Below are 27,465 nucleotides of genomic sequence, written 5' to 3'. Positions count from 1 at the left end.
GCATGGGAAAAAAAAAAAGAGCAAGACACAGCAAGTGCAAACCTAAAAGGTCAGGAGTCTTCGTACTGCTGCTCCTATATTTGTTATTAGTTCAAGAGCAAATGCTTTTATTATTATTATTATTATCATCATCATCATCATCTATTTTTTTGGTTTGGGGGCCACATTCCACAGTGCTCAAGGGGTCCTCCTGATCTGACCTCAGAAATGACTCCTGGCCATGCTCGGGGGACCATATGGGATGCTGGGAACTGAGGCCCCAGGTTGGCCTCCTGTGAGGCGAATGCCCTCACCCGCTGGCCCCCAGAGCAAAACGCTTTTTGAAAAGTCATTACAAAACCCTCAAGGTCTTCCGAACCACAGGGATTGCCCACACTGAGTTTTCTATAAAGACTTTGTAAGGACCACCCCTGGGGATCGTGGGGCAATAAAGGCGGGGGTCAGTCAGGGCCCTCCACCCGCCTACCCGCTCTCCACACATAGGGAATTTTAAGACTTGGAAGGTGTTTTATTTGTTTTTTGGGTGGTTTTTTTTTTTGTTTGTTTTTTTTCTTTTTGGGTCACACCAGGCAATGCACAGGGGTTACTCCTGGCTCTGCACTCAGGAATCACTCCTGGCGGTGCTCAGGGGACCCTACGGGATGCTGGGAACCGAACCCAGGTCGACCGGATGCAAGGCAAATGCCCTACCCGCTGTGCTATCGCTCCAGCCCCTTTTGTTTGTTTGTTTGTTTTTTGTTTTTAAGACTTGGAAGGTGTTTTAAAGGAAGGCTGATATGGAGTAAAAGAGAGCAGCAAAGTTTTAAAAAATTTACCTGCTCTGTGTTCAACCTGATGTCCGAGGCGTGGCATTCCGCAATGATGAGAGCTTTGGCATCGCTGGGATTTAAAGGATCAAGATGAAGCGTTGGCCACAACCTTTCATTAGAAACAAAGGAAAATGAAATTCTCTTGGGATGATTTTATTTTTAAAACTGTGACTTACACATGTATCCCCAAAACATTATAGGAATGAATCTTTTTATATAGTCTTTCTAGAATGAGCCAAAATAACTCTCTGTTAATCATCGTAATAATAACATTTCATTTATTCTCAAAAGTATGTCATTACTTTCAGCCACTAAAAAAAGTAAAGATTGTTGGTAAATAGCCAATATAATAGATGCAAATTGGTAAACCATTTAAAAGTCTGTATTCTCAGTAATGCTAAACATAGGTATAAAGATTTATTTTAAAAAAATAGTAGAAGACATAGTAGGCTCACAAGTAAATCAGAAAAGAGAATTATCCACCCTGCAACCTAGATCTTAGAGAGAACAAGGAGGAACTGCCCTGGGTGGGCCCACAAAAACAAAACTTACTCTCCTTAGGAAAAAATCACAGATATAAACAAAGCACACAGAGGTTTATCTGTTGGACAACACATGAATGGCGGGAAACTCTCTTGGAAGGGCTGGGTGGGGGTGGGGGGTGGCTCATATATGAGGACCCGGGTTCGATCCCTAGCACTGAAAAATAAATTCTTGGGCTGGAGAGACAGCAAAGCAGGTAGTAAGGCACCAGCCCTGCACGCAGCTAACTGGGATCCAATCACCAGTTCAACATAGGGTCCCCCAAGCACCAGTGCCAAGGGCGATCCCTGAGCACAGAGCTGGGAGTAAGCCCTGAGCACTGCCGGGTGTGGCCCTGAGACAAAGAAGCAAAAGAAATCCTCGTAGGGAGGGAGGCAAGGAGGAGCAAAATATTGGAAAAGGGTCCTGAAGGGAGTTTCACACCACTGGCAGCGGGGTGGGGGGAGGGGGGCAGGATTTCAGAATTCAGGGGGATTCTCAGAGGGATTGTCCATTTCCGTCTCAGGACAATAGCTGTGGGTGACCCTGGTCCAGCCCTCTCCGATGCCCTCGCTCCACATCACTGTCTCAGAGCCACAAGTGGCGACTCAAGCCTCACTCACCCAACCACTGGCTCCCTCCCGCCTTTCCCCCACACACCCGGCCAGCCTGAGTCTGCCACCTCCTCCGGGGAGCCCACATTAATCGTCTTCCTTCTCGAGGCAGACACCTGGGCGTCACCCTCACCTTCTCCTCCCTCACAGCCTCAAGTCCTCCCTCCCCTTCCCACTTCTGGGATCTGGTTGAGTCTCTCGCGTGAACCCACCCGCGTCTCCCCCACGTCTACAAACGCGCCCCGGAGACCCTTGCTGGTGGGGGCTGGGGGGCGGCTGGCCCGAGCTGAAGCACCCGTCCTCACCTCCATGCTGGAGGGCATGTTTGCACATTCACAGAGACAATTACTCTGACATTCACTGGCAGTGGGTCTATCAGCCATGTCATGTGCTTTTCAACTTGCTTAAAAATATAAAAACAAGATTCAGTCTATTAATTCAAGATATGTCAAGGCAACCCAATATTCGCTTCCCGAGGAAAATTCGATTCTCAGTAAGTTTTTCATGCACGGTGCGGATGAACTCTTAGCTAACGATGACCTCCCTCGGGGCATCCAAAGGACAATGGCGGAACACAGTATGACGGATCTGAATTCTGTGCACGACAGAAACATCTATACCTAAACACAGGTCAGAAAGAATTGATCCTTGATCTTTTTTTTTTTTTTGCTTTTTGGGTCACACATGGCGATGCACAGGGGTTACACCTGGCTTTGCACTCAGGAATGACTCCTGGCTGTGCTCGGGGGACTATATGAGATGCTGGGAATTGAACCCGGGTCAGCCGCACACAAGGCAAACGCACGCAAGGCAAATGCCCTACCTGTTGTGCTATCACTCCAGCCCCCCTTTGATATTCTTATTGGTTTTTCCCAGTAAGATACACATGTCAGCCAGCATGCAGTAGATATATATAGGAAGGAAGGAAGGATATATATATATATATATATATATATATATATATATATATATCTCCTCCCTCACAGCCTCAAGAAATTATATATATATAATTTCTTTTTTATAAACCCATACTTTCTTCCTGATACTAAGCAGACATGAACAAAACAGCATCAGCATTTTCATCTCCATCGGGGGATTTCAGTGCCTGCTGCTCCCTTTGTCTCCTTCTGGGGGTGCTGGCAGGTTCCGAGGGGGGAAACAGTACCTGGACTTGATCTATAGAATCAATAATGATGATGACGCTGCCTTGATGGCGGGCAGAGAGTTTTTCCAGCCAACGTGGAAATTCTTCCAGAAGTTTCCCAGGATCCAGAGTCAGAGAAGATGCCGACCAGGAGTGCTGCATCAGCTACGAGACAGGAACACGTACGCACTCAGGGGCAGGCGGGGGGCGGGGCACTGTGCCCCCAAACCGAGACGGTCCCCCGCAAGGGGGCGCAGCACTGGCCAGCATCACTTTTATTTGCTATTTATTTTTTTGGGGGGACACCCAGCAATGCTCAGGGGTTCCTCCTGGCTCTGCACTCAGGAATCACTCCTGACGGTGCTCTCAGAACCAGATGGGATGCTGGGGGTTGAACCCGGGTCAGCTGAGTGCAAGGCAAATGCCCTCCCCTCTGTCCTATTGCGCCAGCCTCTGCTTTTGATCTCCCACAAAATCATACCAGATGGGCAACCCTAAGAACTAGTTCAGTTCGTCGTCAGGATTTGGTCCCGACAATTCCTGAATCTAGACCAAAGTTCTGGTCCCATACCTTCAGAGTGAGCCGCTTAATGATCAGGGAAGACTCGGAGCTGGTCGACAGCGGCCTCCCCACAAAGTGAGAAAGAACCAGCGTGTTTGGAGAATTCTTCTGTTGCAATTGGATCCTGGAAGAAAATAACCTCTGGTCAGTCTAATGACACTCCTTTGCCAGCAAAGTGACAAAAAAAAAAATTCTCACGGACTTAGACATCATTACTAAACTTCTGACAATCGGCTCCAGAGTGGCTTTGAAAAAACGGGGGAAACTGCCCATTTGACCCCACTTTTAGATGCTTCTACATAAACCTTTGAAAAGCCATACGTTTAAAGCCGGAGAGATAGTACAGCGGGTAGGGCATTCGCCTTGCACGCAGCTGACTGAGCTCAATCTCCGGCATCCCATATGGTCCCCCGAGCACCGCCAGGAGTGATCCCTGAGTGCAGAGCCAGGAGTAACCCCTGAGCATCGCTGGGTGTAGACACCCGCCAAAAAAAAAAAAGTTTATAATTTTAAAATTCCACTTGCTTAAATTACAAATTAATGTTAGCATAATTTGGTTTGGGGTCCTAGCCAGTGCTGCTCAAGGGCTACTCCTGACTCAGTGCTCTGGGGTCATTCTTGGTGGTCTCAGGGGATGACGTGGGACCTTGCACCAAGTTCCTGCACACAGAGTATGAACTCCGGCCTGAGGTGTAACTTTAACTCAAAGCGCAGTGGAAGGGCAGCGACCTGCCGAACCTTCACTGGAAGCGACTGTGACTGCAGTGAAAGTGCCTTCCTGCTCGCTCCTGCCATTACTTAGTTCATGTCTGGGCAGTGCTAGGAGGCGGGCGGTCTGACACGCAGAGCACGTGCCCCCGCCGAGCCTTAGTGTTCGGAACCGGAGTAATGAGCTAAAACGAAACTCAAAGAGCTGATTCCCATATCTGGGCCTTGGAGCAGAATGTGAAGAGCTAGCCTGCACGCACTGTACGGGCCGCCCTGCGTGCAGCTGCTCTTTAGGGGCTGTCGTACTGACGAGACTGTCTCCTTTCAGGTCCTGCAAATCCTGGCAAGGGACATGCCTCCGTGGCGGAGCACTGGCTCCACGTGTATAAGGAGGGAGAGGAAGGAAAAGAGACGGAGGGAGGGAGGGAGGGAGGAAGGAAGGAAGGAAGGAAGGAAGGAAGGAAGGAAGGAAGGAAGGAAGGAAGGAAGGAAGGAAGGAAGGAAGGAAGGAAGGAAGGAAGGGAGGGAGGGAGGGAGGGAGGGGAGGGAGGGAGGGAGGGAGGAGGGAGGGAGGGGGAGGGAGGGAGGGAGGGAAGGAAGGAAGGAAGGAAGGAAGGAAGGAAGGAAGGAAGGAAGGAAGGAAGGAAGGAAGGAAGGAAGGAAGGAAGGAGGGAGGGAGGGAGGGAGGGAGGGAGGGAGGGAGGGAGGATAGAATAAAGGACCCATGAAACATTTAAGATGAAGCCAGGAATTTCAAACAAAGGTGCATCCCTGAATTCCCTCTGCCCACCCTCAGGTGCCCTCCCAAGCCCCCACCCGGCTCTGAGTGCCTAGTTCACGCGCAGTCACAGGGGCTCACTCTCCTATTTCTTTCTCATTCTCACGCTTCTAACCTTCACACAGAATATCCTCAGGGCAGGGATCTAATCTTTCCTTTCCGTGTGTGTGTGTGTGAGTGTATGTGCGTGTGTGTATGAGTGTGTATGTGTGAGTGTATGTGTGTGAGTGTGTATATGAGTGTGTATGGGAGACTGTATGAGTGTGTTGAGTGTGTGAGTGTGTGTGAGTATGTGTGTGAGTGTATATATGCGTGCATGCGTGTGTGTGTGCGTGTGTGTGTGTGTGTGTGTGTGAGTGTGCGCTGAGGGCTGTCCCCGCTGACAGGAAAGCAGGGGCAGTGCCTTCCGTTGAGAGCATCCCCACACAACGAGGACGATACCCAGCACAGAGTCTCGCAGTCACCTACCACTTGGCTAAGAGAAGGGACTTCCCGGAACCGGGTCCTCCAGAGACGAGCAGCGGCGGGATGGGAGCGGGGGCCGCCACCAGGTCGTTCAGCCGCTGGTAGTACTAGAACAGAGACGGACTGAAATCGTGAGGAAGCCCCAGTCTCTGAGGACACGCGAGCATCAACCTGCCAGCTCTGACTGCCGCCCGGGTGGAGCCTGGCCTCCCCCCTGCAAAGCAAAGGTCCCGATGCGAGCTCCCCCGCCACCCCCCCCCACCCCCGAGCCTTAGTATTTGTTTTCAGTTCTGAATCACACCCACCTGTGCTCAGGACTTACTCTGCTTAGGGACCACTCCTGGTGGTCTCGGGGATCCTATGCCGTGTGGGGTAGTAACCCAGGTCAGCCACGTGCAAGGCAAGCACTTACTGTAGAATCTCTCCCGCCCAGTTCCAAATTCTTTCTTTTTTAAGTTAAAACAGGTTTTATTTGGGGCCGGAGCGATAGCACAGTGGGTAGGGCGTTTGCCTTGCATGCGGACGACCTGGGTTCGATCCCCGGCATCCCATATGGTCCCCCAAGCACTGCCAGGAGCAATTCCTGAGTGCAAAGCCAGGAGTGACCCCTGAGCATCGCTGGGTGTGACCCCCCCCAAAAAAAACAGGTTTTATTTGGAAATTTGGAGAAGGGGGTGGAGAGAGAAAGATGGAGGGAGAGAGAGAGAGAGAGAGAGAGAGAGAGAGAGAGAGACGGAAGAGGGAGAGAAGAGATAGAAGAGAGGAATGAGAGGGAAAAGAGAGAAAAGAGAAGAGAGAGGGGAGAGAGAGAAAAGAGAGATGGGGTGAGAGAGAGAGAGAGAAAGAGAGAGAGAGGACTCAAGAGGGAACAAGGGCTTCCCCGGAGCGGAGAGGGCCCCAGGACACACCCCAGCATTAGAAATCAGAGTCCCCATCTTGAGAGGGGCGCTGAGGGCGACTCATGTGCCCGGGAGCCACCTGCGCTCGGCAGCACGTGGCCGGGACAGCACATGCGTGCGCTTCCTCTGTTCAGTGAATCCCACTATGCTTGGTGAGTTTCTCCGCTCTCTCTGTAGCGAGTTAAGGGTGCTCGCAAAATGGGCTCGCGGTTGACACATCCCGATGGATAATGGAAGTGTTCAATGGTGAGGCTGCGATGGGAAAACATCTAAGGCGAAACCCGAATCACGTGTGACACCTGAATGGCACGAGCACGCGTAGCCCGCTATGAGACGTGTGGCCCAGTTTGGGCCTGTGCCCTTTTGCAGCCTGTACTGTGACGTCCCTTTGGTATGCCCAGCCTGACCCTCTGACCCCTGCAGGCTCCAGCTCCCCAACGTGGCCACAGCTCCCGGCTGCTGACCTGACACCTACCAGGCCGGCAGTTTACATTCCTCGACTCACAGTAACTCCCTGACACCTTCCACCCTCACCCGCTGTTCACCCTGCCACCCCAGAAGGCTGGATGTTAGGGAGTCAATTACACGGAATTCCAGAGGTTTGTAATTCGCATTCCTGTGTTCCTTTGCTCAGCTGCCCAAGGATGGTTATAAAAGTCCATGCCCGGAGCAAGAGACCAGGTTTTGGCGAGATATCACTCCCTTGGGCCCACCACGTGTAACTGAAGCGCCAATCGTGGGGCCGGACTGAGAGCACAGCGGTTGCCTTGCGTGCAACCGACCCGGGTTCGATCCCCGGTTCCACAGGGTCCCCTGAGCACCGCCAGGAGCAATTCCTGAGTGCAGAGCCAGGAGTAAGCCCTGAGCACCGCCAGGTGTGGCCCCCCCAAAACCAAAACTAAACCAACCGACCAATAAATAAATGTGCCTTTCCTAAGCTTCTAGCAGTCCAGAAAGAAAAGAGAACCTTCTTTTCCTCTGGGAAGATTTTTCCACATCAATACTTAGGAGACTCTTCACTTTTACGGGACACAGATCCAAGAGTGTGTCTCAACACGGAGAACCAAGCTCGAGGCCAGGTGCTGTCACTCACCCTGCCTCTTACTTATTCTTTCTCTAAATGTAGGAGTACTGCTATTTGTTCAGCCATTGATTAAGCTGACTGAATTGGGCATGAACTCCACATTCCTTTTCTTTTAATTTTTTTTTTTTTTTTTTTTTTTTGCTTTTTGGGTCACACCTGGCGATGCACAGGGGTTACTCCTGGCTCTGCACTCGGGAATTACTCCTGGCAGTGCTCAGGGGACCATATGGGATGCTGGGAATTGAACCCGGGTCGGCCGCATGCAAGGCAAACGCCCTCCCCGCTGTGCTATTGCTCTAGCCCCCCTTTTCTTTTTTTAAATGAATCACCGTGAGATACAGTTACAACACTTCCATGTTCGAGATTCAGCCGTACAACGATCGAACACCCATCCCTCCGCCAGTGCACACTTGCCACCACCTGTATATCCCCCCGCCCCGCCCCATCCCAGCCCTCACCCTGCCTCCATGGCAGGGAATTTCCCAGTACTCTCTCCTTTGGGGCATCCTGTTGTGCTCGAATTTTCCCACCACCACTCAAGCCTGCCTGCCGGGGCAGGCGCTAGATCAGTTCTCGTCCCCTGCTCACTCTGAGTATCACGGGCGCCGCGGCCTTGCCCGTCTGGAATCCTGGACGGCAGACGGTTGGGCTCCAGAGACACCTCTGTAGGGCACTGGCCCATCCTGACCACCCCGACTCCCTAGAGGGGCACACCCGACCGGAATGCAGCCGGGGAGCGGCAGCGGGGCCCCCCGGCCGGAACGGCACCTCCCCGCTCGCTCCCCTCCCCGCTCGGTCCTCTACCTTCTCAAAGCCCAGCTGCTGGGCTGAGCTGGACGCCTGCTGGAAAGTCTCCATCTGCTCCTGCTCGTCGTGGAGGTCCCACAGCACGTCGCCCGGGCCCGCCTCCTCGGGCAGGGCCTCCTCGCCGCCCGCCTCCCGCGTCTCCGGCTCGGTGCTCTCGAGGCCCAGGAGGTCCTGCGTGCCAAGAAGAAGCTCCTGAGAAGGCACGAGGAGCAGAGGGGGGGCCTGGGTGTGGCCAGGCCTGCCGAGGGGCGGGGTGCGACCCCCAGAGACCACTCACAACCTGGAGCAAGAGCATCCGCTTCTTTGCAGAGTCAGATGCTGGGGGCGGGGGAGGGGATTGGTGCTGGGAGAGAGCCACTGTCACTGTCACTGTCACTGTCACTGTCCTCCCATCACTCATCCATTTGTTCGAGCGGGCACCAGTAACGTCTCTCATTGTGAGACTTATTGTTACTGTTTTTGACTGAAATTCAGCTGCGAATAACAGGTTGGTTTGGGTTTTTTTTTTTTAGGTTTGGGGGCCACACCCAGCGATGCTCAGGGGTCAGGGATCACTTGTGGCGGTGCTCGGGGACCATAGGGGATGTTGGGGATCCAGCCTGGGTCAGCCGCATGCAAGGCAAGAGCGCTACCCACTGTACTATCTCTCTGGCCGCACAACTGTGAATAACTTTTGCAAACCCGGGTGCTGGAACCAAAAAAATAAGTTAAAATAAAATTAATAAACACAAAAAATCAAAGCGAAGTGGGGGCAGGGGTGGAGCTCCGGGGCAGAGCGTGTGTCTTGCGTCCTGGCCCCGGGTTTGAGCCCCAGCACCAAGGCCCCTCCCGAGCACTGCCAGGTGTCATTATTATTTTATAATATTTTTAGAATATTATAACGTAATCATTTAAATTTTATTTCATGATGATAAAACAAAAATATTAAGAAATAATAAAGTTAAATATTTGATGCCAAGGGAATATTTCCTGCAAAAATGTTTTCTATAGTATCTCCGCCTATATCTGGTTGGTAAACATTTTCTTTTTCTTTGTCTTTTTGGGTCACACCCAGTGGTGCTCAGGGGTTACTCCTGGCTCTGCACTCCTGATGGTGCTCGGGGGATCCTATGGGATGCCAGGGACTGAACCTGGGTCGGCTACATGCAAGGCAGATGCCGTCCCCACTGTACTATCAGTCCGCCCCTGCCCTGGTAAACATTTTTTAAAAATAAAAGATCAGGGGCTGGAGAGATAGCACAGCGGGTAGGGCGTTTGCCTTGCACGCGGCCGACCCGGGTTCGAATCCCAGCATCCCATATGGTCCCCCTGAGCACCGTCAGGGGTAATTCCTGAGTGCATGAGCCAGGAATGACCCCTGTGCATTGCCGGGTGTGACCCAAAAAGCAAAAAAAATAAAAAATAAAAAATAAAAGATCAGCACTGAAGTTGGGTCAAGATTCTCTCCATGCATCGGGCCTGGGTTCGATCTCCAGATCGCTCAGCATGGCCTGAGCATTGCCAAGTGTCACGTCTGGGTTTTCTCTGGAAAATCCAATTTTATGGTAAAAGTCACTTTTTTCCTTTGGTCTATTGTTTTGTTGGGGGGGCCATACCCAGCAGTGCTCTGGGCTGACTCCTGGCTCTGTGCTCAGGGATCACTCCTGACAGAATGGGAGGACCTTATGAGGTGCCGGTTGGAACCCGGGTTTTCTGTGCACGAGACAAGCGCTTTGCCTGCTGTCCTGTCTCTCCAGCCCCGGGAAAAATGGTCTGAACATCTTTCAGATGATCCCTGAGAGGAAACACACCCTTACCTGTCTGATGGTCTTTTCCACGTAAGTGTAAATCTTGTGCACTCCTTCTGCGGGATCTCCTGAGTGATCAATAATCTGAGGGGAGAGCCAGAGTTGAAAAGAAGACAGAAACCGGGATGATGGGAGGCGAGAGCAGGGTGGAGGGGGCCACACATCAATGGTGTGTGTGTGTGTGTGTGTGTGTGTGTGTGTGTGTGTGTGTGTGTGTGTGTGTGTTTGGGGGCCGTACCTAGCCATGCTCAAGGGTTACCTCTAGCTCTGCATTTAGGATCACCCCTGGCAGTGTTCAGGGGACCAAACAGGATGTCAGGAATTGAACCCGGACTGGACACATGCAAAGCAAGGGCCTTGATGCTGTACTATCTCTCCAGTCCCGACTTTGTGTACCTTTCAAAGGGAAAGTTCCATTGGGTTTGTGAGGTGAATAAGGCATCAGTTCCCTGCTTTGGAGCAAGAGAGCTACAGCCCCACTCGTTCTGCAGGTGAATAAATCCCGCTTCTAACATTTTGGTGTGAGCTCAGGTTCTTTGTAGCTGACGGGCCCAAATCCCGAAATCCAGCCACTAGGGTGCCTGCCTTGCATGCAGCCCGCCCAGGTTTAGTCCCTGGCGCCCTACATGGTCCCCACACCTGCCAGGAGTGATTCTGAGCACAGAGCCAGGAGTAAGCCCTAAGTATCTCTAAAAACTTTTTTTTTTTTGCTTCTTGGGTCACACCTAGTGATGTTCAGGGGCTCCTCCTGGCTCTGCACTCAGGAATTACTCCTGGCCGTGCTGGGGGACCATATGGGATGCTGGGGAACAAACCCGGGTCAGCCACATGCAAAGCAAACACCTGGTAGTACCTGCTATACTATCGCTCCAGCCCAAACTTTCTCAAAAAATGAAAAAGAGATGGGGCTGGAGAGATAGCACAGCGGGTAGGGCATTTGCCTTGCACGCGGCCGACCCGGGTTCAATTCCCAGCATCCCATATGGTCCCCTGAGCACCGCCAGGAGTGATTCCTGAGTGCAAAGCCAGGAGTAACCCCTGTGTATTGCCAGGTGTGACCGAAAAAGAAAAGAAAATGAAAAAGAGAGAAACAAATAAAGGAAAGAAAGAAAAATAAAGAGAAAGAAAGAGAGAGAGAAAAAAAAGAAACAGAGGGGAGGGGATTGATGTTCTTCACATTTGATCTTATTTTCTGGCTGAGCACAGGGAAGTAAAAACAGCGTCAGGGCTGCAGAGACAGTCTAGAGGATAACACAGTTCCACTCCCAGCACCACATAGGGTCCCCTGAGCACTGAACAAGGAGCAGCCCCTGAGTACTATAGGGTGCAGTCCAAATTATCTGATTCCCCATCCCCCCCAACCCCTGCGTCTCCTCTCGGCCACTCTTCACTCCCCTTCCTGGCACAGGCCACGAGTCTGCTGCAAAACCTGTGTCTCTCCTGTGAAACCCACCCAGCGCCCCAGCCTTCTCCCAGTGCCCGTGTCGCCCCTGGGCCCCCGGCTTCCCTCTGGCCCGGCAGGTCCCTCGACGTGGCCCCTCGAACCTCACCTTGGCCTTGCTGGCCTTGTGCAGCTGAGACACCTGCTCGATGAATCTCTGCACGGAGTCGGAACTGACCTTCCCGGCCTCGGAGCGGCGGTAGATGAGGCGCGGTTTGCCCTCGGGGTTCTTCAGAAAAGCTTCTTCGCAGTCCTCCACGAGAAGGCTGGGTGGGAAACGGGCATTTCTCACCGACGGTGCGAACACAGTGCCCGGGGCACCACTGTCATTGCCCAGAGGGCCGGTGACGGGGGCTGAGCCCCACGCCAAGGCCTCGCAGGACGAGACTTCCCTCCTCGAGGGTCTCCGAGCCCTGAGCTCCGTCTCAGAGCCTGTTCCCCACCAACCCATCTCGCAGGCGGAAGCGAGTGCGCACTGCATTCGAATTTCAAGCAGGCCTAAATTCAGTTTTCAACTCTATGAAAGAACCCTCATAATTACTTGCAAAGGAGGCACAAAATGATGTGTCCCGTGCATTATTTTATTTCCAAATAAGTGGAAAACGGAAGCCCACTCAGAGAGACGCCGCCCCCCGCCCCCCAGATACCCTCCAGTCCTCAGTCCTGAGTATTTCAGGATTTTTTTTTGTTCTTTGGGGGTGTCACGCCTGGCTGTGTTCAGGGACTACCTCTGAGTCGTGCTCGGGGATCTTTCCTGGTGGGCTCAGGGGGCCATGTGGGGTGCTGGGGATCGAACCCAGGCCAGGTGCATGCAGGTCAAGCGCCCTACCTGCTGGGGTATCTCTCCGCCCTTGGGCTTCGAGATTTTTCTCTATTCTAGACCTTCTAGACTCTTTGCATCCCATACACGGCCCGAGTCCTTGCATCCGAGATACAGGAGGTGAAAGATCTGAAGGTAGATCCGGAGGGAGGTGAGAATTCAGCGACATTCTGGCCGAGGTAATAACTGTTTGGTTTGGTTTGGGTTTTGGGGGGCCTCACCCCGAGGTGCTCAGGACTTACTCCTGGCTCTGTGCTCAGAGATCACTCTCAATGGGACCTAGGGGACCCTACGGGGTTCCAGGCATTGAACCTGGGTCGGCCACACGCAGGGCAAGCACCCTGCCCACTGGACTATCACTCCAGCCCCTTCTGGCTGAGGTAATACTTTAAAAAATTAAGTTGGGTCAGAGAAACAACTCGATGGGCTGACTGCGTGTATTGCACACAGGCGACCCACGGTCAATCTCGAGCACTGCAAGGAGAGACCCCTGAGCACTGAGCTGGGAGGAGCTCTAGTATCAGTGGGTGTGGCCCCCGCCCCACCCACCCCCCCAAAACAAGAAAGTTAAAAATAAGTGTTAAAGGGACAGAGAGAGAATACATGGGTTAAGGTACTTGCCTAAAGTTTTATCTTTTATCTCAACATCATATAATGGTCCTCTCTGACCATCATATAATGGTCCATCAAGAGTAATCCCCGAGAACAGAGCCCGGAGTAGGTCCTGAAGCCTCAATCCATGTTCTAATAAAGGTTTATTTATAAATTAGAGGCTGGTTAGATTGGGCCAATGAACCATAGCTTCCTGAGCCCTCCTGAGTAGGATCTTGAAGCCAATCTAACAACGTAGCTGTTCTTTAAGCACGAAAGTTCATGGAATTTTGTTGCTTTCATGGTCTGATTTTGATTCTAAGAAGGCAAAATTAAAGCAGCTGGAGCAATAGCACAGCAGCGAAGACATCTGCCTGGCACGTGGCCGACCAGGTTCATCCCCAGCACCCCAAGGGGTCCCCTGAGCACTGGCAGGAGTCATTCCTCAGTGCAGAGCTAGGAGTAAGCCCTGAGCATCACAGGGTTTGACCCAAAAAGGGAAAAAAAAGAAGAAGGTTGAGGTAGAGTTGGAAATCCCAATCATTCCACTTACAAATTTAACTACGTGGTCTAGAGAGACCGTAGAGTGAGGAAGGTGCATGCCTTGTTTGCGGCTGACCCCGGTTCAATCCCCGGCACTGCCCGTGGTCTCCTGAAGCCCACCCCAGGGATTCCTGAGCACAGAGCCAGGAATAAGCCCTGAGCACCGCCAAGTATAGCTCCATACCCTCCCACTGCTCCAAAACAACAAAAAAAAGTTTAACCCTTATCATTTCAACTCACCTGGGTAAAGTTAAATGAATGAATAGGATAACTAAGGAACTCTTCTCGATTTCCCATTTCCTGACAGTGAGGTACTGGTTTTCAATATCTATTGGAAAATACACAGCATGGAAGAAATATCCCATTGTCTCACACATTCTTTTAAGTTTAGGTGAATAGTCCTGAAAATACATAAAAACAGCTTAGTTCACTAAAGCTCTCGTCCATTTGTCACTACTTACAATTTTTGAAAAGCAAGCTGCAGTGCTTTAGAACAATATATACCAGATATACAGATATAATAGTAGCTTACGCAACTTGGCTATTTCCTAGCTAGAGAATGAACTGTTGTTGCTGTCGTTGATGTTCTGGTTTGGGGGCCAGAGCTGGCAGTGCTTGCGAGACCATCTGGGATATCCAGGATTGAACCCGGGGCCACCGCATGCAAAGCAAGCACCTGCCCACTGTACTTTCACTGCAGCCCCATGGAAATGAATTATTTTATAATAAAAACTAAAACAGGGATGCAGAGAGAGCTCTAGGGTCCGAGAGCACACTTTGAAGGCAGGTTTGATTTGGAGCACCACTTTTTCCCTGAGCAATGGCGGTAACAACCCAGGCATAGAGCTGGGAGGGGCCCCCAGTGCTACTGGGTGTGGCCCCCAAACCAGTATTGGGTCTTGCCCTAGGCACGATCTGGCACCGAGGCACCGTGACGAGTGTGTCCAATGACTGTCCTCAGGCTCTGAAAACCTGGACAAGGGTTACATTTTGGGATAACCAGACACGGATTCAAGGATACTAACTAGCATGAATTAACTGAAGTTGACACAGCCTGACAATCGTCCCCAGCATCGTGGAGCCGTGTGCAGTAAAGCATCCAAACCCATGGAGTTCCAAGGCTTTCATCTGAATCTCTTGTGAATACTGAGCAAGTGTCTCCCTTTGGGAAAAAAAAAAAACCCAAGCTGCTTCCCGAAAACATAATCCTGCAGTGGTAAATCGCCTTGGCTGGGATGTTGCAGAGTCACAGAAGGACACCACAGGAACTGCATTTGAAATCCAGACACACAGAGTCTACAATACCCTCACCTTTAGGAAAAGATCCATTTCAGGCTGTGTTTCATCCGTGTAAATGAGGTAACATCTGACGCTGTTGCTCCAAAGGGAATGTGAGAACAAGGGAGTGACTTGCAATAAACTAGCCACGGCGACATCCCAGTCATCTGGAAATAAAGAGTCCAAGGTCATGATCGGATCTACCAGATAACATTTGTCAAGGTGACTCTTCCAGAGTCTTTTTTTTGGCTTTTTTGGGTCACACATGGGATGTCATGTACCCAGGTCGGCCACGTGTAAGGCAAATGCCCTACCCGCTGTACTATCGCTCCAGCCAACACTTCCAGGGTCTTACACACACACACACACACACACACACACACACACACACACACACACACACCAGACAGACGTTATTCAAACATCTAATCTCGCTATACTGCTGACACATCTTCTAGAAGGAGAGCCAGTAGCTGGTTTCCTCAACTTTCAATGGGCTGAAAGCCACCAGTGTCAACCAGTGTCACCTGAACCTGTAGCTCCAGGGAAATGCCACTGAGCAATTTACACAAGCAGTTTGATGGCCCTGGGAGCGCTGGTCTCTAGGCGGGTCCATGGCGTTACTTACTTTCTATTCTTGTAACTCACAGAGCCAAAATATAAAAGTCAAGAACGGTATAAAACAGGTGGGGACCATCCGGCACACAGGCCAGGTAACACCTGCCAAGTCTGTGGCTTGGCCCTTTGTCATGACGGGGCAGATCCGGCTGCTTCTCATTGGCCGCCGCAGCCGGCTGCCTTTAGTATACGGCGCGTGAAGGGTGTTTTAAACATCCAAATGGCCCCTGGCAGGAACAAGTTTCCCCACCCCTGAAAAATGAAGAGAAGCCACAAGTACTTCAGTAAAAACACATTTTAAGGGATATCTGGCAAATGTAGAAGGCACCATTGAGAGTGACTTGTTTGTCTGTTTGGGGACTGGGGAGTTGGCCTAAGAGGCAGAGCGTATGACTGGAACGTGCAGGACCCTGATTCTATCCAAGCGTCATCTGGTTCCTTGAGCAGCAACAGTGGTGACCCCGGTGGGCCCCTGGCACCCCCAGCCCAACGGCCAAAACTTTGGTCCAGAGCGGACCAAGTTCTGCAGCACACACAGTGCTGCTCGGTAAGGCTTGTCAAAAGTCATTTTTTATTGGGGCCAGAGTGACAGGACATCGGGCAGGGCACTTCCCTGGCTCACAGCTGACTCAGGACCGATCCCCAGCCACCCACATCGGTTCACCAAACCCTGCCAAGAGCAACTCCTGAGTGCAGAGCCAGGAGTAAGTCCTGCGCATCACCATGGGATGGCCCCCAAACAAACCAAAAAAAAAATTTTTTTTATTTAACTAAGAGAGAAATCATTTTATAGTTTCAAGCACTGTCTGTAGCACTGTGGTCCCGTTGTTCATCAATCTGCTCGAGCGGGCACCAGTAACGTCTCCATTGTGAGACTTGTTGTTACTGTTTTTGGCGTATCAAATACACCACGGGGAGCTTGCCAGGCTCTGCTGTGCAGAACCAAAAATAAGTCACTAAATTTAGAGGCTGGATGTATAGTCTGATAGGGTATGTGCCTTGCAACGGCTGACCTGGGTTCTGTCCTGGCACCCTATTAGGTACTGGAAGCAGCAACTACAAGGTACGAACCAAAATCCAACAGAAAAAATAAAAGGATAATTTAAGCTTCAACTCCTCCCAGTCAGTTTTATAGGGCACAGGTGTGGGTGTTGGACCCACAGTGGCAGAACTCTGGGCCTATTCCTGGCGGTACTTGAGGACACTGTGTTGTGCCAGAGATTGTATCGTGGCAGGCTGCCTGCAAGGCCAGGGCTTATCCTCCTGGACTCTCTCTGACCCCAGGAATTTAAATTCTATATAAACCCTGTGAACCTGGTCAGAAGGACACAGACTGGCATGAAGGGGCGCAGGGAAGAGGCTCAGCTGGCAGAGGCCATGGCAGGGCTGCTGGCACCGACAGGCTCCCAATATGACCCTCAGCTGGAAGCACAGGCTGCAATTTCAGAAGTTGCAGGGGCCAGAAAGAGAGACCAGTGGGCTTGCCGTGACACCTGAGCATTCTTTAAACTTCTTTTTGGGGGGTTGAAATTATCACAACAGATTTTTTTGTTGGTGGTAATGTTGGGTTTTTGTCGTTATTGTTGCCCTTTTTGCTACAAGCTTGAGATGGTCAGGGACTCTGTCCTCTGTCCATGTGTCTCTGGATGCAGGGGTGCCATGCCGAATCCCCATCGGGGAAGCAGTTGCTCAGCCCTCTGAGCTCCTCTCCCTGAGTCTATCTCCCTATTCGGGGAGGAGATCGGTTGGGATTTGGGGCCACACCTGACAGTGCTTGAGGGCCACTCGCTCTGTGCTCAGGCTCATCATCATCATCATTATCATCATCATCATCCCGTTGATCATCGAATTTCTCGAGTGGTCTCAGTAACGTCTCCATTCATCCTAGCCCTGAGATTTTAGAAGCCTCTCTTTACTCGTCCTTCCCAATGGTGCCGCATTGGAGGATCTTTCAGGGTCAGGAGAATAAGACCCATCATTGTTACTGGTTTTGGCATATGAATACACCACGGGGAGCTCTCCCATGTTGGCAGGAAACTCTCGGTAGCCTGCCAGGTTCTCCAAGAGGGAGAACTAAGCTATAAGATGTCGCTTCCGGGAGCTTGGTTTTATAGTCTCTGGATGTTGGCCATTGGTGGGATTAAATGGCGCCAGGGACAGTCCCTGGGTATGATTACCTAGCTACTGGAAAGTGGGGAATCTGGGCAGAAAAGGCCCAGTCCCGATCCAAGCGGGCTTGGAAGTCTCACCCCGGGTCCCACACCCCTGGGTTCCTCTGCTGGTTCTTTCACGCGTGAGGCTCGTCCAAAGTGTGGAGAGGGGCCTTGAGCATGGCTGTGGCTAGGCTCCAGAGGTCTTCAGCTGCGGGAGCTCTGCTGGGGATGGGGAGGGAAACTGAAGCCCACCCCCTCCGAGGGGCCCTGGGGAAGACAGCCAGGCTCGGGGGCAAGAGACTCTCTGCTCAGGCTACCAGAGAAAAATGGAACCGGGGAAGGCCCCGGGGCTTCCAGCAGGCTGGGATCCAATCCAGCCAGTTGTACTCTTTCATTCCTACCTTCCTTGCAAGTCTGTAGATGTAAACATTCTGGAATATACTCAACAAGAGTCTGTCAGGAGGAAAAGAGGAGTTGGAAGCTCAGAGCAAAATTCTGTGCTATCACCATGAAGCTTTTAGATCAAGTGTAATTTTCCTCTCCTTTCTTTTTTCCTTTTGCTTTTTGGATCACAGCCAGCGAAGCTCAGGGTTTACTCTGGCTCGGCACTCAGGAATCACTCCTGGCATTGATTGGGGGACCATATGGAATGCCAGGGATCGATCCCGGGTCAGCCCCGGTCAGGTCGGCCGTGTGCAAGGAAAACGCCCTTCCCACTCTACTGTCACTCCGGCCCCTCCTCTCTTTTTCTTATCCAAAGTCACATACCAAAAAATGAATAAAATTGCATAGTCTGTGAAAACATTCTCAGAGAGCCCGGCAAGGTACCGAGAGTATCTCCCCCACATGGCAGAGCCTGGCAAGCTACCTGTGATTATTCAATATGCCAAAAACGGTAACAACAAGTCTTTCAATTGAGGCGTTACTGGTGCCCGCTTGAGCAAATCAATGAACAACAAGACAAGAGGACAGTGCTACAGTTTGTGAAAAGCTGCCCTGTAAACTCAGAGCTCTGCTGGGTGTGGCTGCAAAACAAAGTCAAACCTCTTAAGGGAACCTTGAGAATATATCACTGGATTTCACACCTCTGCTCGTGGCAGATAACTTCCTCTTTGTTTTTACTGGGTGTGGCTGGGAGTGGAGATGGGGGTCTGCCAAACCAACGATCAAGGTCAAGGATCGTTCCTCGGGGATTCAGGGTGTATAGTTGACTCTGTTGCATGCACGGCAAATGCCCTGTCCACTGGTCTCTACAGTTTCAAGAAAAAGAATAACTGAGCTACCTCACAATATTTTTGGAGCTGACCTGATATGAAAACAGCAGAGGTCAGAACTGCCTGACACCAAATTACGTGCAAATAATGAAAACATCCTTTGGACCAAGACTCTGTTACATAACTGAGTTTCCTGCCTCCGACCCACTAACCTACTCAAACCTGCCACCATATCAAAGTCGCCAGAGGAAAGACTGGACGCTGTTCTTCAGTGAATCCACATGAAATACCCTTCTGGCCAGCAGCTTGGTTACTGAAATCTGATTGGCCGGGCCTGCTAGTGCCCATCTTGAGCCCAGAGGCACATTCTGGAACATCATCAGCGGATCAGAACCAGGACCAGGACAAGCTAGGCTGTCAGTGGATGGTACCCAGAGCCCAAGTCTCGTGTTCCACAGAAGGGAGCTCCCCTAGCACATGTTTCCAGGCCTGAACAGTCCCCGGGCTGGAGTGATAGCACAGCGGTAGGGCGTTCTCCTTTCATGCGGCCGACCCATGTTCGATTCCTCCGCCCCTCTCGGAGAGCCCAGCAAGCTACCAAAAGGATCACGCCCGCACAGCAGAGACTGGCAAGCTACCCGTGGTGTATTGGATATGCCAAAAACAGTAACAATAAGTCTCACAATGAGAGACGTTACTGGTGCCTGCTTGAACAAATCGATGAGCAGCGGGGTGATAGTGACAGTGACAGTGAACAGCCCCCATCACCACCAAAGGGCCCTGAGTTACCTCTGTTGACATTTGCAAAAGGTCCTTCCACGTCTATGGAGCTGTGAGCGAACTCTGGGCCCCGGAATGTCTGCTGCAGCTGGATCATACTCCCGATGGATGGTTCGCTGCCCAGGGCTGCACCTGTCCAGTACTCACAGTGCGTCCCAGCAGCTGTGAACGCAAGAGAGCTTCCTCAGATGTACACAGTTAACCTGCCACCATAAGTGGAGCACGGAATGTGTAGCCATCAAAGGGTGCTGGGAAAACTGGACACATACACAAAAATGGAATTGGATCCAATTCACCAAAGTTAAGGCCAAGAGGATTGTGAAGTCCTCGAGATCAGACCAGAATCCATAAAGCACACTGAGGAAAACTGAAGCAAAATTCCTCAGGATACGATCCTTAAGTATCTTCAGTGTTTTGACCCCAGTGGCAAAGATAATAAAAGCAAAGATCGATCAATCACACCACACCAAGTTAAAAAGGCTGAGCAAGGCAAAAGAAAATTGGGCTAACACAAAAAGCCCCCTACTGAACGGAAGAAAATATTTACATCCCATCGTCAGATAAAGGGCTGACAGTTATCATACATAAACCACTCACAAAGCTCAACAATGACAACTAAAACAATAACCCCATCCAAAAAATGGGGAGAGGAGATGAATGGACTCTTGTTTTGGTGGGTGGGAGAGGTGACACATGGCAATGCTCAGGGGTTACTCCTGGCTCTGCACTCAGGAATCACTCCTGGCGGTGCTTGGGGGACCATACGGGACACCAGGGATTGAACCAGGATTGGCTGTGTGCAAGGCAAGTGCCCTACCTGCTGTACTGTCACTCTGGCTCAATGAACAGATTCTTGCCTCAAAAAAGACATACACAGCTGGCTAGAACAGGCATACAAAAAAGTGCACATCATCACTTCTTATCAGGGAAATACAAATCCAAGTGACAAGGAGAAATTGTTTCACACCAGTGAGAATGACTCACGTCAGAAGAACTAGAAACAACCAGTGTTGGCAGGGATGTGACAGAAAAAGGCACCCTCATCCACTGTTGGTGGGAATGCCATCTGCTTCTGTCTCTGTGTACAGAAAACAGTACGGATAGTTTTCAAAAAAGTAAAAAGAGAGGGGCCGGAGCAACAGTACAGCCAGGAGGGTGTTTGCTTTGCACGTAGCCAACCTGGATTCGATCCCCGGCACCCCAGATGGTCCCCCAAGACTACATTCAGGGAATGATCCCTGAACGCAGAACCAGGAGTAACTCTGGGATCCTCCAGATTACAAAACACAAAAATAAAATAAAATAAAAATTTTTTTTTAAAAAAAAGAGCTTCCAGGGGCCAGGCAGACAGCAGAGCAAGTATCTTGCCTGCTGCCGACTCAGGTCAGCCTGGAATTAGTCCTCTGAGGATGGCCAGGAGAGACCCCTCATCACACAGCCAGGAGAATACCCTGAGCACCGCTGAGTAATGGCTCAATCCCATCCCCAACCGTCCCACCCCCCCCCCAAAAAAAAAGAAAAGAAAGAAGAAAAGGAACAGATCTCTTTCCATCGGCCTCTGTCTGAAGCGTAGACACGGTGGGGAACCGGGCTACTTAACCAGAAAAGAAAGCCTCTGGGGTCACACTGGCTGAGCAACCAGAACGAACCTCTGTGGTGATTGCAGGCAAAGAGCCATCCCAGAGCTGAGAGAGAGGGTGGGGAGCAGCAACGCAGCATCCTGAGAGGCGGGATGCGGAGCTGCCTCTCAGGACGGCTGCAGTGTGGGGGAAAGCTCAGACCTGAGAGAACAAACTTACCAGTCACATCTGTACAGTTGTCATCAGAATCAGACTCCCCAGGATCGAAGACTTGGATGCCCTGTGCCTGCAGCCTCTGAAGTTTGCTCTCCAGCTCTCGCTTGGCCCGCAAGAGGTCCTGAATTTCATTTTCCTTGGTCTCCCTAAAAATCTGTAAGAGGAGAATTTTCTTCTAGGTGGTTGTTGTTTGTGGGGGACTCTACCCGGCAGTGCTCGGAGCTTACTCCTGGCTCTGCACTCAGTGATCCCTCCTGCCAGGCTCAGGGAACCATACAGAGGTGCCGGGGAGGGAACCCAGGTCAGCCACGTGCAAGGCAAACGCTCTGCCACTGTGCCATCACTCTGGCCCTAAGGGACAATTTTCATTTTGAAACTTGCCCTAAGCAAAGTAGTATCAGCAATTTTTTATTTTTTTCTTTTTGGGTCACACCCGGCGATGCACAGGGGTCGCTCCTGGCTCTACACTCAGGAATTACCCCTGGCGGTGCTCAGGGGACCATATGGGATGCTGGGAATCGAACCCTGGTTTGCCAGGTGCAACGCCCTACCCGCTGTGCTATCACTCCAGCCCCAGTATCAGCAACTTTGTGGGGGAAACAAACAATTGTCAGAAGTCCTATTGTGGGGGGCGTTAATGATGATTCTCAACCTATCAGGTCAGTGGCTCAGTGCAAAAAGGCCCTAGAACAATAAGGATGATGGGGTGTGGTGGGAAGGGGGACTCCTGTGTCACCCAGGTGGTTCTGGAGGCTTCTATGCTAGGCAGACACCCTGACCACTGTACCATCTCCCGCCCCCATGCATCATTAACTTTTTTTTAATTTCTTTTTTTTTTTAGTTACATCATTAACTTTTAAGAGGAAAAATAAACTTTTTTTTCTCTTTTTTGGTTTGGGGGCCATACCAGGCAGTACTCAGGGCTCACTCCCAGCTCTACGCTCAGGGATTAGTCCTGGAGGGTTAGAGGAACCATATGGGGTGCCAGGGATCCAACCTAGGTTGTCCCTGTGCAGGGCAAGTGCCCTACCCGCTATACTATCACTCCAGCGCCAGGGGAGAAAGAATCTTTCATTGAAAAACAACGACAACAATATTCCTATGGGTCTTGATGTCTGTTGAGAAGCAGCCAGTCCCGAGCCTCTGCCTCTGTCTTTTGTAACTGAGACTCACTGGAATTCAGGCGGGACTCCAGACTGTGGACGGTGGCGTGGGACTGTCCCTGGTGTGGCCTGATGTTTAGGAAATTTGTCACACACACACCCACAAAACATCCCCAAACAGGGGCTGGAGCGATAGCACATCGGGTAGGGCGTTTGCCTTGCACGCGGCTGACCCGGGTTCGATCCCCGGCATCCCATATGGTCCCCCAAGCACTGCCAGGAGTAATTCCTGAGTGCAAAACCAGGAGTAACCCCTGAGCATCGCTGGGTGTGACCCAAAAAGAAAAAAAACAAAACAAAACATCCCCAAACATCTCCAAATGCCATGCCCCAGGAAGAAACACTTTCCTTTTTCTTCTCTTTAAATTCTTGGTTTTTGAGCCACACCCAGGGGTGCTCAAGGCTCACTCCTGGCTCAGCACTCAGGGATGACTCCCGGTGTGCTGGTGAGTCAAAGTGGGATACTGGGGATCGAACCCGGGTCCGCCATGTGCGAGACAAGCGCCCTATCCGCTACACTATCGCTCCAGCCCCCTCCTTTATCTTTTAAATTCTGAAATAGAAAGTCCAGTTTTAAATCCTTTCTTTATCTCTTCTCCCATGTCCAAATCAAACACAGAAAGCACAATTCTAATTATATCACTTTAAGGCATCCTATATGGCTCGCTCTATTTTTTCATTGCAATTTGACATGAACTTAAAAAAAATTTTTTTTTACATGATGATTTTATTCCACATCACACGGGGAGCAAACATGTAAGGGATTTACCTTGAATTGTCGTTTAACTTTATCTCTGTCATGTTCAAATGTAGCTGCTCTCTCCATTGCTTGATATTTTGCTTCTAATGCGCTTTCCTTTTCCCGAAGGATCTTCTGATAAGTTTTTTGAAGTGCCTAGAATGATTTGTCTTGTTATTTTCTTCCCTTTGTATGTCGTGGGGGAGGAGGGTAAAAGGGGGTGAGAGGGGATTAACCTGGGCCCCTGAATGCAAAGCAGGCATTCCAGCCCTCTGGTCATCTCCCCAGCCCCTTACTTTGTCATTTCTAATAAAAACAGCATTCCTCCCAGAATTACTATTCTATGGCATATATTTCACAGATCTTAAAAATGTCACAATTTATTCACTTTTTTTTGTTTGTTTTATTTTGATTTGGAACTACACTCACCAGTGCTAAGGACTTATTTCTGGCTCTGAATCAGGGATCACTTCTGGACGGGCTGAGGAGACCATATAGGATAATGGGGATCGAACCGGGGTCAGCTGCGGGCAAGGTAAGTGCCCTAGCCTCTGTACTATCACTGCAATCCCTTACTTGCCATTTTACCAGTCATCAAGAACTGTGTATTGCTATTTCATTCAAACATGCCATCGTTTAAAAAGGCGAACATACCTGAACTCTAACAAATGAACACACTTCAACCTTCAGGTTTCAATGAAAATCAATGTTTTTGCCATAGAACCACTGCATCGACTTGCAAGCTTCCCGCCGCCTTAGTTTTCCCAGCTATTGGTGGCATTAGTCAGTGCTTACAAATCCTCGGTGGAGCTGGACTTCTTGTCTACCTCCTCAGTCATTTTCAACGTGCCATGTCACCAAACAGTGACATGTACAGATGAAATCAGGTATCTGAGGCACGCAGATTAATTTTTTACAGGCAAGATTAAGAGCGCTCAATAGGAAAACCGGTAAGGTCACAGATCAGTCTGTCTTCCTGGGTAAAGGTAACGGTGCTCAATGAATGACCAGTTTGCTTTCAGGAAAATCACAGTGAGCTGTTAATTCACTTCTCCCTGGGACCCTCAAGTCTCCTCCATAGTTTAAAAAAAAAAAAAGTGAAAAAATGCAATGTTCAGATGGGACCTAAAACCTCCAAACTCTGCTCAGAAAAACCACCTCTTGCTTTCAGAGCTGTTTTAATGAGTTATAATGACTTAGATCTAATATGGGGAGGTAACAAGTAACAATTGTTTCCTGAGTAACAATCAAATGAACCGCGGGTCTTACTACATCTAGGAAACGTTTTCAGCCATAGCAGTTAGCATGGGTGAAAATTAGGTGGGTGGTTCTAGAAAAAAATGGACTTGTAGAGTAGTGAAGCCATCAGCTGTGAAACTTCACAAAGACAGGAGCCCACCTGGAGGTATGCAACAGGGGCGGGGGTCTGCGGAGTCGCCCCCCGCAGCGCCCGTGAGTGCACGCGCACTTTCACTGCACACCCCAGTCCGGCCGGACCTCGGTGCAGCTTCAGGGCACTCGCGCGCTATTTGCTCCAGGGTGTCCGAATGAATGGACTAGAACCAGCAAAGAGAGCTCCTTGCTGGATCCTGGTCGGTGCCCAAGAGAAAGTGCCCCTTTCTGCCGCCTGCAGAACGCCCCGCTTTGGAATGCGCGCGGGCGGCCGTCGGGCGGCCCCAGGTCCAGCTGGCAGGGCCAGGCCGGCCGCCGGGGGCTGCCCCGGGTGTCGCCGCGCGCGAGCGCCGCCCGGGACTGACCTGCAGCTCGGCCCGCAGCCGCTTGTTCTCCGTGTCCAGCTTGGCCTCGCGGCGGCCCATGGACAACAACTCCTGGTTCTTGCTGACCCGGAAGATGTCGTACTCCTTCTTGAGCCGCTCGTACTCGGCCGCCGCATACTCCAGCTCGGGCACCGAGGAGCCGGTGGACTTGAAGCTGGCTCCGAGCAGCCCGCCGCCGGCCGCCGCGCGGGGCAGCGAGCCGGGCCCGACGCCCAGCGCCGCCGCGCCCGCGCCCCGCCGGAACGAGCTGCGCAACAGGCGGGCCTTGGGCTTCACCTCCACCGGGATCTCGCAGGCCTCGCCGCCGCCCGCCCCGTACGTGTCCTCGATCACCTCCCCGCCCGCGGGGCTCACCAGCGACGAAGCGGTGCCCATGGCCACCGCGACCGGGCCGCCGGGCAGCGGGAGGGGCGAGGCCAGGCGAGCGGGACGGGGTGGGGCGAGAGGGATGGGGCGGGGCGTCAGGCAGGGACAGGGCGGGGCAAGCGAAATGGGGCGGGGAATCAGGCAGGGACAGGGCGGGGCAAGCGAAATGGGGCGGGGAATCAGGCAGGGACAGGGCGGGGCGAGAGGAATGGGGCGGGGCGTCAGGCAAGGACAGGGCGGGGCAAGCGAAATGGGGCGGGGCGTCAGGCAGGGACAGGGCGGGGCAAGCGAAATGGGGCGGGGAATCAGGCAGGGACAGGGCGGGGCGAGAGGAATGGGGCGGGGCGTCAGGCAAGGACAGGGCGGGGCAAGCGAAATGGGGCGGGGCGTCAGGCAGGGACAGGGCGGGGCGAGAGGAATGGGGCGGGGCGTCAGGCAAGGACAGGGCGGGGCGAGAGGGATGGGGTGGGCGTCAGGCAGGGCGGGCATCAGGAAGGACGGGGCTAGCGGGATGGGGCAGGGTGTCAGGAAGGGACAGTGCGGGGCTTGCAGGAGGAGAGGCCTCAGGAAGCCACCAGCAGTCGTTTAGGAGGCGGAGCTAGCGTGATGGGGCAGGGCCTCAGGAAGGGACTGGGAAGAACAAGAGGACTGGGGCGGGGCTTATAGAATAACGGTGGGGGACGGGGAGGGCAGGGCTAGTAATATGGGGTGGGAATAGCGGGATAGGGCGAAGCCTCAGGAAAGCACTGGGAGGAGCTAGAGGTCTGGGGCGGGGCCTCAGGAAGGGGCAGGGGGAGGGGGAGGAGGGCGGGGCTAGCGGTGTGGGGCGGGGCTAACGATACAGGGCGGGGCATCAGGAAGCGACCAGGGCTGCCAAGAAGGCGGAGCTAGAGTGACAGGGCGGAGCATTGGCGAGGCGGGGCTATCATGGCAGGGAGGGGCATTCAGGAGAGGGGTAGGGAGAGCACCCCAGTATCCACGTGTATAATGGGGATCCTTCTCTCAGCGACCTCTGCCCAGCCTGGAATTCAGTAAACCCCAAGTACCTCTAGGTGTGGTCCCAAAACGAAAAAAAAAAAAAAGAGAGAGAAAGTAAAGAAAACATGGGGCCGGAGTGATAGCACAGCGGGTAGGGCGTCTGCCTTGCACGCGGCCGACCCGGGTTCGATCCCCGGCATCCCATATGGTCCCCCAAGCACTGCCAGGAGTAATTCCTGAGTGCAAAGCCAGGAGTAACCCCTGAGCATCGCTGGGTGTGACCCAAAAAGCAAAAAAAAAAAAAGAAAGTAAAGAAAACAAGTTGACAAAACTTTAACTAGGTTAAGAGAAAAAAAAATTGGCAGTGATGCTTTTGGATACAATACCAGAAGCTCAAGCAACAAAGGCAAAACAAAACAAGTGGGACTCCATCAGATTGAAAAGACTTTGGACAGTGTCTGCATGAGATGTGGCTCAAGTGGCCCTGAGGCACTGCCAGGTGTGGTCCCCAAGAGAAAATAAAACCCCCAAAACTGCACAAAAACAAAATGAAAAGGCAACTTGCAGAATTGGAGAAAATTACTAATCAAGAGCCGGATATGGTGTATTCAAATATGCAAGAAACTTATACAACCCAACAGACCCCCAAATCAGATAATCCAACGGGAAAAAATGAGCAAAAGGACTGGGAGATATTCTTCCAGAGACCTACAGAAGCCCCATAGTTAGGTGCAGAGATCGCCGACATGGCTCACCATTAGACAAATGCAAATCGTGAGACTCACGACCTGCAGAAAGGCTTGTGGCAAAAAGTCAAGTTCGGGTATACTGGTGAAGGTGTGGTGGACAGGGGTCAGGTGCGAGGGTCACCAGCCTTCATGGGCACACACCACACAGGACAAGTCCCACCCCGTCCGTCAGTGGGTTGGTTTTCCTCCAGCCTCCATCCCAGTGGTGGCCGAGCCTCTTTCCTATCAGGTCCGCAGTCCCAAGGGCTGGAATCTGAAAAGCTGAGCCCCGATTGTGCC

The 27,465-nt window shown here is 51.7% G+C and overlaps 1 protein-coding gene across 1 annotated transcript; it reads right to left on the bottom strand.

Moving 5' to 3' along the window:
* Window positions 1-289: 289 nt before the first annotated feature.
* NPHP3 (nephrocystin 3) lies at window positions 290-25,468 on the bottom strand. Its single transcript, XM_055135044.1, has 15 exons — window positions 25,073-25,468; window positions 23,346-23,471; window positions 21,417-21,567; window positions 19,627-19,779; window positions 14,886-15,019; window positions 13,815-13,975; window positions 11,730-11,886; window positions 10,189-10,263; window positions 8,390-8,563; window positions 5,606-5,709; window positions 3,661-3,775; window positions 3,111-3,254; window positions 2,251-2,348; window positions 816-918; window positions 290-316 (listed from the first exon to the last, which is right to left on the bottom strand). The coding sequence occupies exons 1-15, from the start codon at window positions 25,466-25,468 to the stop codon at window positions 290-292; spliced, it is 2,118 nt and encodes a 705-aa protein (XP_054991019.1).
* Between the last annotated feature and the right edge of the window lie 1,997 nt (window positions 25,469-27,465).

The sequence above is a fragment of the Sorex araneus genome, chromosome 4 (genome assembly GCF_027595985.1).
Source record: "Sorex araneus isolate mSorAra2 chromosome 4, mSorAra2.pri, whole genome shotgun sequence".
NCBI lineage: Eukaryota > Metazoa > Chordata > Mammalia > Eulipotyphla > Soricidae > Sorex > Sorex araneus.
Note: the sequence above shows the minus strand (reverse complement) of the source record. Positions and strands in the feature narration are given on the sequence as shown.

Bases quoted from the DNA above. Each gene is read 5' to 3' on its own strand.
- NPHP3 (XM_055135044.1), bottom strand. From the start codon at position 25,468: ATGGGCACCGCTTCGTCGCTGGTGAGCCCCGCGGGCGGGGAGGTGATC. The intron at 5,710-8,389 runs GTAGAGGACCGA...TCTCTGTTCTAG, and splicing joins AGCAGCTGGGCTTTGAGAAG to TACTACCAGCGGCTGAACGA. The intron at 3,776-5,605 runs GTAGGTGACTGC...ATTTTCTTCCAG, and splicing joins TCCCTTCTCTTAGCCAAGTG to GATCCAATTGCAACAGAAGA.